Source organism: Zootoca vivipara, chromosome 6 (genome assembly GCF_963506605.1).
Source record: "Zootoca vivipara chromosome 6, rZooViv1.1, whole genome shotgun sequence".
Lineage (NCBI taxonomy): Eukaryota > Metazoa > Chordata > Lepidosauria > Squamata > Lacertidae > Zootoca > Zootoca vivipara.
The window spans coordinates 64,654,147-64,668,327 of NC_083281.1; the positions used below are offsets into that span (position 1 = coordinate 64,654,147).

A 14,181-nucleotide genomic window follows, 5' to 3' on the forward strand; every position below is an offset into this window, starting at 1 on the left:
CAGAGAAGATAATTGTCACCTTAGATTTGTTACTGTTCCCTCCCCCTCCCATTACTAGCAATTTTGCGAGAGTGAGATCAGCCGCTTATACTTCTTAAGATTATGTTCACTTCCAGCTATACCACAGCTTTAAGAAGTGTTCTGTTAATACAATTCATTAGCATGGTTCTTTCTTTCTTTTCCCCCTTCTGTGAGATGACAATAACTTTGTCTCTAAGAAGGGCTTCCAGAATAATTTAGAAATTCTGATTAAAGTTCCTTTAAAGTTCCTTTCTCCTAATTGCCACTGATAATAAATTCTCATAGAAAAGGGATTTAGATAAATGTTCTATGGTATTGCCAGACACAAAGAACTAGCAGTTTGAAGCTACCCCCTGATCTAATCAAAAATATTCAATCTCATTAATAATACCGTCTCTCTGTATTCACAAATGGCTGCTTTTGACTCTACTGTGTTCTTATTAATTGCACACATTTTTACTGTCATTTTAGCATTTTGTTTCTTGGTCGTCCTATGATCACAGATTACATTCTACACATGTACAATCTGTGTACACAAAAGGGGTGTTTGCACATTGCATTCAATGAGTGTTCAGCCTGTAGTATCCGTGAAGACGAACAGTTAAGCTGTACATTTGTAAAGTCAGTCAAATGTAATGTTCAACAAGTGTAGCATGTATATCCAATGTACACAATAGTTGAGCTGGGCAAATTAACAAATGCACTCTCTTTCACGCAAACACCTATACCTCTTTAGAGACAGCTTATACCTGTGATTAACATAACATGTGAATGAGCCTAAATAGTTGAACTGTACAGCCATACAGTAATTCAAATGCAACATTCAGTGTGTACAGTCTGTGTACACAGTAGATAAGCTGGAGAAATCAATCAATACTCACCATTTCACACAGGGTGTGTGTGTGTGTGTGTGTGTGTGTGTGTGTGTGTCACATATTCCATTCAATGAGTATACAGTCTGTGAGCTGTACGCTTGTACAATTATTCAAGTGACTTCCAATGAACGTAAAGCCACTGTACCAGTGCACAGCAGGTGAACCATACAAATCAGCAAGTGCACATCCTTTCACACCAACACTTGTACCTGTATCAAGACAACTTGCACCTGTGTTCAGTTTAACATGTAAACGGATCTATTGTTAAGCTACAGTTGGCTACTGTGTTGAGCGAAATTGCTCAAAATAGCTGTCTAGGATAAGAACCCCGAGACCATCTGCAGAAGCATCTCTGGTCATTCTCCAAGTTGGTGAGCCACATTTGACTTTCTGAGGGCCAGAGACCAGTGGTGGGTGGAGCGAGAGGCACAAGTGGGCAAAGGAATGGATGTGACACTTTAGCTTTGTATGGTAGGCTAGTTTCTACATGCATTCTCACACCCCTTTCTATCCTGCATCCAAGCAACCAAGAGGCATTGTTAAGAGTTCAGGGACACACTCAAAGAGGCTGGTATTTTATTGAAGTGTTATATATCCTGGTTGCTGTTTACTTTTGTTAGCATCCTGCTAACTTTTGCTAGAACCCCCCCCCCCGGCTTGAAAGTGGGGTATAAATGACTGGAAATTTGTTTATTATTTATGCGGAGCATTTATAGCATTCAACAACATTGTAGCATTGTACAACACACACACACACACACACACACACACACGTGGTGGTGGGGTGCAGCATTTAAGTGCTAAGAAACATTTTGATTAATTATAATAATTCAATAATTCAATGAGCTGATTAAATAACAATATATTTTTAATTTAAGTACTTAAAATACTGCAGATTACATCTTAAAAGAGGTGTTCCCTTTCACATGGGAAAAGCAGGAAAGAAGCATTTTTTTAAAGATTCTGTTTTCTGTGACGTGTTCACGCCATATAAAAATAAAATGGGCTGGTGTTGGACTGACTTAACTACACTCCAATTGCCACTGAAATCATTGGGACTCAAGTTAATGGGTGTAAATATTGATTTCAGAGGACCTAAATGCAATACTTTATGCTGCAATACTGTACACACTTAGTTGGAAGCAAGTGTCATTGAACTCAGTATGACTTACTTCTGAGTAATTGCTCATTTTTGCAATCTAAAGTGCATTTCTGTATCAGTTTGCATTAAAAATATATTGAAAATTCATATGCATGGAAATGCCCATGTATCCTCATATGCACAATTTTGTACGCCCATTCCCTAAAATATGCATTTTTTCAAGCCATTTCTCCAAATATATTGCTCATATATAAATTTTCCTGCACACTTCCCCACCCCCCTCCCAAACACACACAGGCACACATTTTCACATTTTGAAACCTCACACCATCCCTGTTTCAAACACAACAACTTTAATGCCGCCTCTTTTGGTGGGCAAACTGCAGTGAAAAATTCCAAGAAGTCTGCATTTCAAAGGATATCTGCATTTCAGTTCACATCTTGTTTCAGGAATTGCAAGTTAGATGGCAAATGCACCTGCATCCTTACTTCTGAGTAGTTATGTATAGGATTGCACTGTTAATCCAGCCTCAGTGGAGTAAGCATGCCCCACACATTTCAAGCAACTTTTTTTTTAAGATGCCAATTTATGCAGATTAAATTGGTTAGTTGATTAAGAATTTTTTTAAAATTGGCTGATACGGTACTCCTAAGTACTGTTATTACAAAAACGTTGTGTCACCCTTAAGATGATGTCAGACTTACTCTTGATAATTCCTTCTCTTTGTTGACTTGATGCAACTGTCTCATATATATAGATATTTAACGTATCTTCTTATATATAGAAAAGCTATTTAGGTAGTTCCTAAATACACTTTTATAACTGCAATAGAATGAATAACGAGGCTATAGCATAGTTAACCTAGTGGTAAACTCAGCCCTGGATGTGTCTATTTATCTCTAGCTTGTCTTTTGATGTATTTCTTGCTGCAAAGTTGCTAACCAGTTACAGTTTATGACCTTGACATTTGCTTGTTTTCCTTTTGGAATTCTGGTGTATTTCATGTAATTGGTTATAAATAATACACATGGATGATAAGTCACCAGAGCACACAAGAGGCAATTTTCTGCTCCTTGTATTGTACATATTAGCCAAGGGATCCTTAAAACATTTAGGGGGTGAAGATGACATGTAAACAAGATAGAGCAAATGAAAATGGTATCTGCAGATGGAGAAACAGGGCCAGATTTGCAATGCTATTGGGTTCTAAATTTTTTAAAAAAGAATGCGACATTTTGTTAATATAAGATAAAAAAGAGGGCATAGCAGAAAATAGTATCAGCCCAGTGGAAATAATATACACTGAATTAAAGATAGTGTTTTAATTAAGTGCATGAAAGACTGTCTTTTATGATCATATTCCAAATATTCAAATGCCTGTTTTTTCATCCATTCTCCTCTGACGTGGCTTAATAATATATCAAGAACAAAAAGGGGGGGGGGGTGTATAGGAGCCTTTTTGAAAATTCAATTAGTCCAGCACTAAGGGGGAGAAATAATTTCTTTTTCATTAAAAGGAATTCAACCCTTTACTGCTTGTGATGAGAGAGAGAAAAAGAGTCTTGAATTCTGACAATTCTGCCTTTGTTATGCATGTATGTATCTGTAACAGATGAGGTGTCATCCTTGGGATAATTTATCATCCTAACAACTAATATTTTATTACAGTTAGTGATTTCTTCAGATCTAAAGAAAGAAAGCATTCTTTCCCCCCTTTCCTGCCAAACTTGTCAGGAGCCATTTCATAGGCATGGCTGTTTCCCCAGCAGGGTTCTTGGGACTTTGTGACTTAGGGGGCATTCAGATGTGGGGGACACATCCAGCCCCCACCTCCCTGCCTTCATACTTACAACCAATCAGCAGGTGGCTCTGTCTGGTATTAGCTCCGGATCAAAAGTTCGTCTCTGTACTTTTACCCTCCCAGTCCCAAAGGACACCAGTAACCACTGTTTCAGAGCAAGCCAGCAGCCTGTTTGTTGGATTCAATGCACCAATAGTACCCCAGAACATTGTCTGTGTCTTCTGGATTTATATGGTCATTTGTAGCTGAGAAATGTGAGGATCCCTTACTGTCTGAGAATGTTTTGTCTTTGTGGCAGCACAGGAGAAGTCATTTCATTCTCCATTCACATACGTACCTATGTATCACATGGAAAAAGAATTATGTGAACCATGAACTGCATGGAGACAGTTATAAGATGAAATGGAAAGGATTGTCTGTGCTTGCCCTCCCCACCCACACTTCCAGTCTATTGCATGAAGGAGCCCATTGCACTTGCTCCCCACCCCCAATATGGTGTGAATGCTTTGCTATTTGTATTATTTTTTATTGAAGTGGAGGAAATATTCCAATAGCGCATAGAAGATACCTGCAAGTGCATGTGTTTACTTTTGAAAGCAGTTGTTTCAAAAGTGTGTGTGTGTGGCAAAAGTGAGTAGTAATGAGAAATCACACTTTCCACCTTTATATAAGGCCCTTGGATCAACTTTGGAAACTGATGGAAAGTTATTAACACCTGTCAGCCCTTTGTTGGCCTAGGTAGAATGAGGTGCTAGTCTTAATTCTGCTCCCAGAAGACAAGTGTCTATATGGTTCTCACAGTACCTCCTGGGGATCTCTTTCAGACACTGAGTGACAGATTGCATGGACTGCATGGTGTATAAACTACCCTCTCAACCTCGGTGTCTGGTTACTTCCAGCATAGGTGTAAAGTGCATTGGCTGTCAGTTGCATGAACCCTGTTCTCCACACACACACACACACACACACACACACACACACACACACACACACATTTCAATAGGAGGAGCTCATTCGCCACTGTTTTGCTGCTGTCCTTACCTCTCTAAATAAAACTGAGAAGAAACAATCTTGCTGTGGGTGTAGGTGGATGTCAGGAGCTACCAAGACAGTAGCATCCCAGGCCCTCTGAAAGCTTCAAGTTCCACTCCAATAAAGAGCTGGGTTGGGTGGATAGGCTCACACTGGAGAAAACAGGAATGTACAATCACCAGCAATATTTTTTAAGGCACCTGTTGGTGTGTCTGATGCAGGTTCCCCGGGAGGGAGAGTGAAGAAAGAGACTGGGAGAGAGCAAGATGTCAGCAGCAAGGGCATCTATGTCCCAGCAATGTCTGTCCCTGGAAAACTGGTGGGAAATATTGTTAAAGATAAAATAACCAAGCGTATAGAAGAATAAGCCTTGTTGAAGCTAAGTCAGCATGGCTTCTGCAAGGGCAAGTCCTGCCTCACTAAGCTATCAGCATTCTTTGAGAATGTCAATAAGCATATAGTTAGAGATGATTCAGGTGACACAGTGTACTTTGGTTTTCAAAAAGCTGTTGAGAAGGTACCTAAGCACAAACCCAGTCATTGGAGCCTCCAAGTAAGGCTAGTCTAAGGTCAGTTCCAGGATTTATGCAATTACTTTTAGTTTGAAACTGCCCTTAGCTGCAGGCTTACCTGTGATTAAACCCCATTTACTTCGGTTTGAGTAAACATTCATAAGATTGCACTGTGTAATATGGCTTTTTTCATTTCTCTTATATTTACTGATTTAGTGATGGAATGTTGTTGTTGTTGTTGTTGTTGTTGTTTGTTGTTGCAGTGGGGATGAAAATAGTGTCTGCATATAGAAGGGCCAATACACACCAGAAGAAAACACATCATTTAACATGTATAGCATTGGCTGAGGGATGTCTTGATAATGCAATACAGTGGTACCTTGGTTTAAGAACACCTTAGTTTATGAATAACTTGGATTACGGACGCTGCAAACCCGGAAGTAGGTGTTTCGGTTTGTGATCTTTGCCTTGGAATAAGAACATGTTTTGCTTCCTGTTGCGTGTGTTCCATTTGTAAATTGAGTCCTCCGCTGATTGAGTCCTCCACTGCTATGGGAAAGCACGCCTTGGTTTAAGAACGCTTTGGTTTAAGAACGGACTTTCAGAGCGGATTAAACCGTAAACCAAGGTACCACTGTACAGTGTACATAAATGTCCAATTCACAAAACTCTGCTACTTTTTCCATAGGTAGCCCTCCTGCAACAGGGACAGGGACACTGCAGATTACTTTGGAAGATGATAACGACAACGCCCCCTCTCTTTATCAAGTGGTTTCATCTGTCTGTGAAGATGCAAAAGATGTGAAGGTCATCTTTGGAGCCTTAGACAAGGATATTCATCCTAATGCCGAACCATTTAAATTTGAGTTGAGCAAGCAGTCTGGACAAGATAAAGTATGGAAAATCACAAGAATCAACAGTAAGTATATTAGAAATAGTAGTCCCTTCCATTATTCAATCTGTTAAGTTCTCTCTCCTCCCCACACCTTTTATCCATCCCCAACTGTTATCCGCAAAATGAGTCATTGTTAAATTTCTCAACCATTCTGTCAGTTATTTCCATTATATCTAAGGCTACTTTCTTGTTCATCTGTACTCAACTGTTATATATAAAACTGGTCAACCTTAAAAAATTATCAGTACTTATGTCTGAGATTCCAATTCAATATATTATACCAAGTTCCCCAAACTTGGGTCTCCAGCTGTTTTTGGACTACAACTCACATCATCCCTAGCTAGCAATATCAGTAGTACCAAACAGCATCAAACTTTGTTACTAAGCATTTTCTTCCTATTTTCCTCTTCTTCCTCCTGGGATTTGTGTTTTGCTTCCAAGTCTGCCTCCGCCTCACAAAAAAAAAAAAAACTTTGATCACACATACACACCATACAGTATATGTAAAGCACAATTTTTGCATGGTTGAAGCATACCATTTTCCCCAGAGCTACATTTCCCAGCACCATTAAACCTACATTTCCCAGGATTTTTGTGGGGAGCAATTTGTGTTATTTGCATGGTGTGGCAGATGTGCAGCTTCCCGCTTCATTCAAGTGCCTCTGTTTTGTTTGAAAAGCAACAAAGCACCTTAAGCTCATTTGAAAGTAGGACCAATGTGCTGAAATACAACCTGAAGATAGTCCAACTAAATCTTGGTCGTGAGAAAGGGCCAAGCAGTAAGAATTTTCTGGTGCTATTGTTGAAAGCACTGCCTTTGGCCACAATTCACAAATCCTGGCCAAAGTCTCCCTGATAGGCTCTGAGGTTGACTCAGACTGTTATAAAAGCTGTCCAAAAATTCAGTGGCACAAAGGAAGTCAAGAGGCTGACAGATTTCTGCTGAGGGAGCCCTTAAGTTTTGCTGCGCTTCTGAAGTGGATTGGATTATCTTCTGTTACAGTGTGTGGGAAATTTTGCTGCTTCCTTAGTGGAAAATGAACACCCTGGGAGTCTGAACCAGCTCAGTGCATTAGAAGGCATCCCATGCAATGCAAAGACTAGCACACCTGGTGGGTTTCTATTCTCATGAAATTGTAGGTGTGGGGAGAAGTGTTTCACTGTCATATGTTTTCTCCTGCTGAAGCCATTCCTCAGTAAATGCCTTTCTACCTGCTCAATTATGATTGCAAATAGACACATTCTGGCCCTCACTGAGCTTTAGGAATGGTTTGAGATCTATCAGCATACAGAGCCAGATGTTTAGCTTTGTTAAACATTTTCTCAGATAGCAAGACAAACTTGAGAGGTGTTGATACATTAGGTCATCATGGAAGCAGAATTAATGATTACCCATTTTTGGAAGGAGCTATGAAAGAGCATTAATATAGAAAGGCTTGGGATATGGCTTTAGTTGAAATGTTGACAAATAAAATCACACTGGATAGGTGGAGTCAAAAGAGGAATAATTTTGGATCAGAATGGTTTGCTTTTGCAATGCGTGTGAATAAGAAAATTAATGATGTAATGCTGCCATCTCTTTATGCTGCTTGGTGGAATCCTAGCTCTTTATATTTGCTGTAGTAACATTAATAATAATAGCATTTGTTATCTTTCTACTTATGTAATTCTTGTGTGATTTTTTTCTGTGCCTATTAGTCTCTGGAACTGAGTTTTATTCGCAATTTAAATTATGTTTTGAGTTACATTCTTTGCAGCAGTTCAGGAACTGCCTTTGCTACACTGGTTTCAAAACTTATTTTTCTTCCTTTCTTTACAAAAGAATGGGTGATGGAGGTAATGCTTAAGGAATTTGATATTTGTGGATTTCTCAAAGGAATTTGTCTTTCTATTTGAAAGAATTTCTAAACTTCTTAATGCTTTAAAAGTTCAAAGCGGTATATGCAACATTCATAGAAACAATAAGGCAGTATAAAAATAGATACAACATTTATAAAAAGCAGTAAAACAATGCTATAAATGCAGGTTACGGTAGGAATTCAATAATCTTTTAAATCAGGAAGAACCTTTGCAGAGAAAGATATCTTTACAAGACGTCTAAGTTTTTGTTGTGTTTTTAATGCCCCCTAATTGTTATTTCCTCTTTCCTTTCAGACACCCACGCCCAGCTCACTCTGCCACAAAACTTGAAGAAGGCGAACTACAACATCCCCATCTTGGTGACCGACTCGGGAAAACCGCCTCTAATTAACAATACAGAACTGAAAGTCCAAGTGTGCTCCTGCACAAAATACAAAATGGACTGCAGCGCATCTTCAACCCTTCACCTCAGCATGGTCCTCTTCTTCACTTCACTCTTCAGTTTATATTGTAAGTTTCCTGAAAATGTCTAACACTAGAGTTAGTTCACACTTAACCTGGTTTTATGGATTGATGTGTTCATGCCATGGATGGGGATGGAGAAGCAGGGAAAAGTTCATTCAGAATGGGACTTCTTTCATCGTATCCCTCCCTCCCCTGCCCCCATCATCCAGCCATGATCCTATCTAGCTGAAGTAGAAGCCAACCATGGGCTGCCATTTTCCCAGAATACTGCAGGGCACCTGCTGTGGGGATGTTTAGGGAGGCAAGAGAGGATATGTTATTTGATTATATCCTTCCTAACTTGCGTTAGCAACTTCTCTATCTTAGCAGAGTTCCAAAGATTCCCCCTTTTTAAATCTGCACAGCCGTTAGCTTGTTGCAGGCTCATCTGAGCCTTACTATATAAGATTCCCGATAAGATTCCTTCTTACCCCTCTTTAATAAGATTGCCATGTCTACTCTTTTTAAGTCAATATAAAAGTAGTTTATTCACAGTATCATCAGTTCACAATTGGATCCCTGAAGGCAGGCTTAGGTTACAAAATATATATAAATGTAGAACTATCCCATAAGAGAGTTAGTACCAAGTGACTGTGAACAGGCAGTCACTTCTGCCCACACGTAGAAAAACAAAATGGAGAAGAGGAGCAAAAGAAGGAGGTGTGCTCCTCTTGGCCAGATTAGGCCGTGTCCACATCTAGTCATGTGCAGATGAGGTTTGTCCCAGCTCAGGAGGAAACAGGAAGTTTACTCCTGGCTGGTACAAAGCATGTTGTACTTGACTGCTGTATCACATCCTGCCACAGTGTCACTCTCGATCTGTGTGGGAAGTTAGCTTCTAGCTGCCTTATGCTCAGCAGAGGCAACAGTGCTGAGGAGCCTTGCCAGGATGCAGTGGCCTCAAAAGTTGCCCAAAGGGTGCTGGGTGTTGACTCTAGGCCTGCCTCTGATGGATGACAGCTCTTAATTTCAGAGGGAATTTAATTTCAAGCAACAGGGGAATGAATGAGGCTCATTCAGAGAAGGCATAAAGCAGTTTATCAACAGAAAAATAACAGTTTTAGACTACAGTGTGCAGTGGTGCCTCGACTTACGAATTTAATCTGTTCCAAAGGCACCTTCATAGGTCGAAAAATTCGTAAGTCGAAAAGCGCCATTGGAAACGCGATTTCTCATAGGAATGCATTGGAAACGGAAAAATTCATAAGTTGAAAAAACCGCCGCGGTTTCCGTTTGGATGTTGAGACATCCGTAATCGTGCGGCCATTTGCCCCATTCGTAAGTCGAGGTACCACTGTATATATAAGGCAGCCCTATGCAGCATGAGCAAGTCTGGAGAATAATGAAAGGCATCAGATCCCCCCCCCCCATTCCTAGAATTACATAATTTTTTTCAGGGCACCACCCTCTTGGGTCCAAGTGCCCTCCTCTCACCCTACCCTATAAAAAGCATCAGTCAGAATAGCAGTTTGCACAACCCACTAGGGAAGAAAAGAACACAGACAAAGTCAAAATAGTAACAATTTATTTCACAATTATTCAAAATCCAAGTAAAGCAATTAATTCAACAAAATTGATGAGCTTGATCCAGTGATATGAGTTGGATAGTCTTTACACCCTCAGTGCCCTCCTCTTGCTTCTTAGTGCCCCCGCTGCACCCCAAGAGGCAGAACCATCCCACTTTGGGAACCACAGATCTAAGACACACAATGGACAGTGCATTAGCCATGCCTTCTCACCCCTGACCTACTGAATTTGATCTGCTTGAATGTGCATAGCTGCCAGGTCTCCCGCTGAAAAATGCGGGATCAGCAGCGGCACGGCACCGGAAGTTGCTTCTACGCATGTCCGGACATGTGTAGAAGCAACTTCCGGTGCCGTGCTACCCATGTATGGGCACCGGAAATCGGGCGGTGCCAGGACCCAAAATGGAGCCTCCCTGGCAGGTAGGAAATACAGGGGAATTACGGGATTTTTTCCAATCCGGGCTGCCCACGGGAAACATTTTAAAATACAGGGGTTTCCCGCAAAAAAACGGGAGACTATGTTGAATGTGAGCAGAACACTCTGCTCAGTGGGGGACTCTGCTGGTCATGCTGATATTTCTACTCTTGTACAATAGAACATAAGTACAACAATAACTGCAGGCCTTCTGTAAACAACATAGGATAAGGGGCTGGCATGCATGGGGGCATGAGTGTACAGGAGCTGGGAGCATGTGCACCCCTGGCCCACCTCTTCCTTGAAATGTTGTGTGTTCACATGAGCACAGTTAATCAGTTAATCAGGACTCTGGTCAACCTGATACAACAATACAGTGGTACCTCGCAAGACGAATGCCCTGCAAGACGAATTTTTCTCTAGATGAATGTGTTTTGCAATCTGAGGTTGACTCGCAAGACGAAGCTGTTGTCAAGCTGTCTATGGCCGCGCTTCGCAAGAGGAAGCTGCCCAACAGCTTACCCACGCTACAGCTGGTTCCCCTTTGTGTTCTACTCGTCTCTGCTGGTTGCCGCTCGCCACCACTGTGCTTGGGCTCCGGCAGAGACGAGCAGAACACAAAGGGGAACCAGCTGTAGCGTGGGATGAAGGCAAAGGAAGATCAGCTGTCAGCTTCCCACGCTGACAGCTGATCTTCCTTTGCTTTCTTCCCGAGCAAGCGCCGCTGCACTTCGGCTCGGGGGACTGGCAGCGGAAGCAGTGCTTGCTCAGGGAAGGCAAGCGTCGCTGCCATCAGTCCCCCGAGCTGAAGCGCAGCGGGCGCAGCGCTTGACTTGGGGGACTGGCAGCAGCAGCGGTCCTTGCTCTCTTGGCTCGGGGAAGGCCTGCCTGCCTGCCTGAAGGAAGTGCCTGCCTGCCTTCCCCAAGCCAAAGCGCCTGCTGCACTTCAGCTTGGGGGACTGGCGGTGGCAGCAGCTCTTGCTCAGGGAAGGCAAGCATCGCTGCCGCCGCCAGTCCCCCGAGCCAAAGCGCCGTGGGCATAGCGCTTGGCTCAGGGGACTGGCAGCGGCAGTGGCGCTTGCTCTCTTGGCTCGGGGAAAGCAGGCAGGCAGACGGCAGCAGCCCCAGAGCCAAAGCGCAGCGGGTGCTGCTTGCCAGGGCTGTTGCCGGCTAACTGCCTGCCTTCCCCCAAGCCAAGCGAGCAAGTGCTGCCACCGCTGCCAGTCCCCCGGAGCCCATAGGAATGCATTGATTAAGTTTCAATGCATTCCTATGGGAAACCGTGACTCACAAGATGAATTTTCCGTAGGATGAATAGACTCCTGGAACAAAATAAATTTGTCTTGTGAGGTACCACTGTAATGGCTACAGATGAAAGCAGCTTTCTGCAGCATTTCCACATGCTTAACAATTCAGGATTATATCCAACTAGATTCTACTCAGAATAGATCCTTTGAAATTAATGGACTTAAGTTAGTCATTTGATGCCACTGTTACCCTCTGAAAGTAACAGAGAAATCAGGTCAAAGAGCCATCTAACCACATCTACTCAGAAATACCATATATTTTTTTGCTCCATAAGGCACACCTATTTTTTAAAGGAGGAAAACGAAAACAAAAATATTCTGCCTCAAACCTGGTGGTGGCGGCTGCAGAGGAGGAGAAAGAAGCTTCTGGGCTGCACGTTCCTCCTCTGCAGCCGCGGCCGCCAGCCTCCTTCCTCCCCCGCCCCTTTGCCGCTGGCTTTAAAGCCAGCTGGGGAGAAGGGGAGGACGCTATGGTCTGCCCCTTCTCCTTGGTTGGCTTTAAAGCAAGCAGGGGAGAATCGCCCTGGCACTGTGCACGAAGCTAGTGGTTCTCCCCCCGCTTACCCTGTTTCTCATATTTTAAGACATACCCATAAAATAAGCCATAGCAGGATTTTTAAGCATTCAAGGAATATAAGACATACCCCAAAAATAGGACATAGTGATAGGCGCAGCAGCAATGCCGGCCGCGGCAGGAGGAGAAGGAAAAAAATAAGACATCCCTTGAAAATAAGCCATAGTGTGTTTTTTTGAGGAAAAAATAAATATAAGACATGTCTTATAATATGAGAAACACGGTACTTTAAAGCCAGCTGGGGAGAATGGACAGACCATAGCGTCCTCTCCTTCTCCCCAGCTGGCTTTAAAGCAAGCAAAGGGGGAGAACTGCTAGCGCCGTGCAGCTCTCCCCTTCCAGGCCGCTAGGTCCTGCCCCCCGCCACCCCCACCTCTCGCTGTGTTCAGTGAGAGGCGGCGGAGGAGATGCTGCTGGCTCCTCCCCACCACCTCCGTTCGCAAAAGCAGGCTTGTTTTTGCGGGACGGAGGTGGTGGGGAAGAACCAGCAGCACCTCCCCCCCCCCCGCTTCTCGCCGCTTGCTTGACAGGGAGCCTCTGCTCCATAAGGCGCACCAGCATTTTCCCTTCGTTTCTGGGAGGGAAAAAGTGCGTCTTATGGAGCAAAAAATACGGCAAGTCCCACTGAATTGAATTAGGCTTACTCTCAGGTAGGTGAGGTTAAGAATTGCAGCACCAGGATTTACTTTATGTTATGGTTTTGGATTTCTTACCCACCTTTCGCCACTTTGTTACATTGCCAAACATTTCTCTTTCTTTCTTTCTTTCTTTCTTTCTTTCTTTCTTTCTTTCTTTCTTTCTTTCTTTCTTTCTTTCTCCCCAATTCCACATACGGAGGTGGCTCATTTTAGAACCGCCATTAACTCTGGCACGAGTTCTCCCACAATCCAAATATTTATCAGAATAATCAAAGATTACGGTGCTGTAAAAAAGGGGGGGGGGAACGTGAGAGACCCTTAATGTGTATTGAGCAGATGAAGTATCCCCATCACTGGTGGCAAAATTATGGGCTTAATTTTTTGCACACACATCCAGAAAGAGGGAGAGAAAAAACCTGCTTACTTGCTTGGCTTCGTTCTTGGTGCTTATACTTTATGAGCCACTTCTGCCTGGGAGGTAAATCCCTCTGTCAAGTGAGGATTTTGCTTCCCACGCCAAATTTTGTGCCTGCGTGCATACGTTTGACAATCTGGAATGGAGGATAGATAGCACAATGTGTGAGCCATTCAGTACGACTATGAGCCCTCTGTGAATCTCTTGCCAGAACAAAACATCTTGGTATTATCATTTAAATGAAGCAATTATTATCTAAGCTTGGGATATGTTCAGGAATGATATGTGGTTGAGGTTTTTATTTTATTTGGGTTGGGGGGCATTGAATGAGTTTAAATGCTCTGAAAAACTGCAGGATGGCAAATAATCTCAGAACAGCATATGCAGTGACTGCCCCTAGCAGTAGATGGGATGGATTCCAGCTGCATCAACCATGTGAAGGGAGAAAGCTAGTATTCTACAACTGAGTTCTACTCAAAATAGATTCATCAAACATAATGGACTAAAGTTAAGCCAGAACTGCACCATACATTTAAAGCACATCCACTGTATATTTATTTATTTATTTCATAAATAAATCAAACAAAACTCAATTTACAAATCATAAAATAAAATTATCAATGAAAAGAATTGACAGTAATAATTGAAGTCTTTTGGAGAGTTACTGTAAATAACAATAGACTAGTTACAGATGGAAACTCAC

The 14,181-nt window shown here is 42.4% G+C and overlaps 1 protein-coding gene across 1 annotated transcript in view; it reads left to right on the forward strand.

Annotated features, from left to right (window-relative positions):
- Positions 1–14,181, forward strand: part of CDH13 (cadherin 13) — a 612,680-nt gene that overhangs the window by 586,343 nt on the left and 12,156 nt on the right. Inside the window, exons 12-13 of the mRNA XM_035119665.2 lie at positions 6,033–6,263; positions 8,394–8,609. Coding sequence (XP_034975556.1) covers positions 6,033–6,263; positions 8,394–8,609 — 447 coding nt within the window. The remainder of the gene's footprint in view (positions 1–6,032; positions 6,264–8,393; positions 8,610–14,181) is intronic.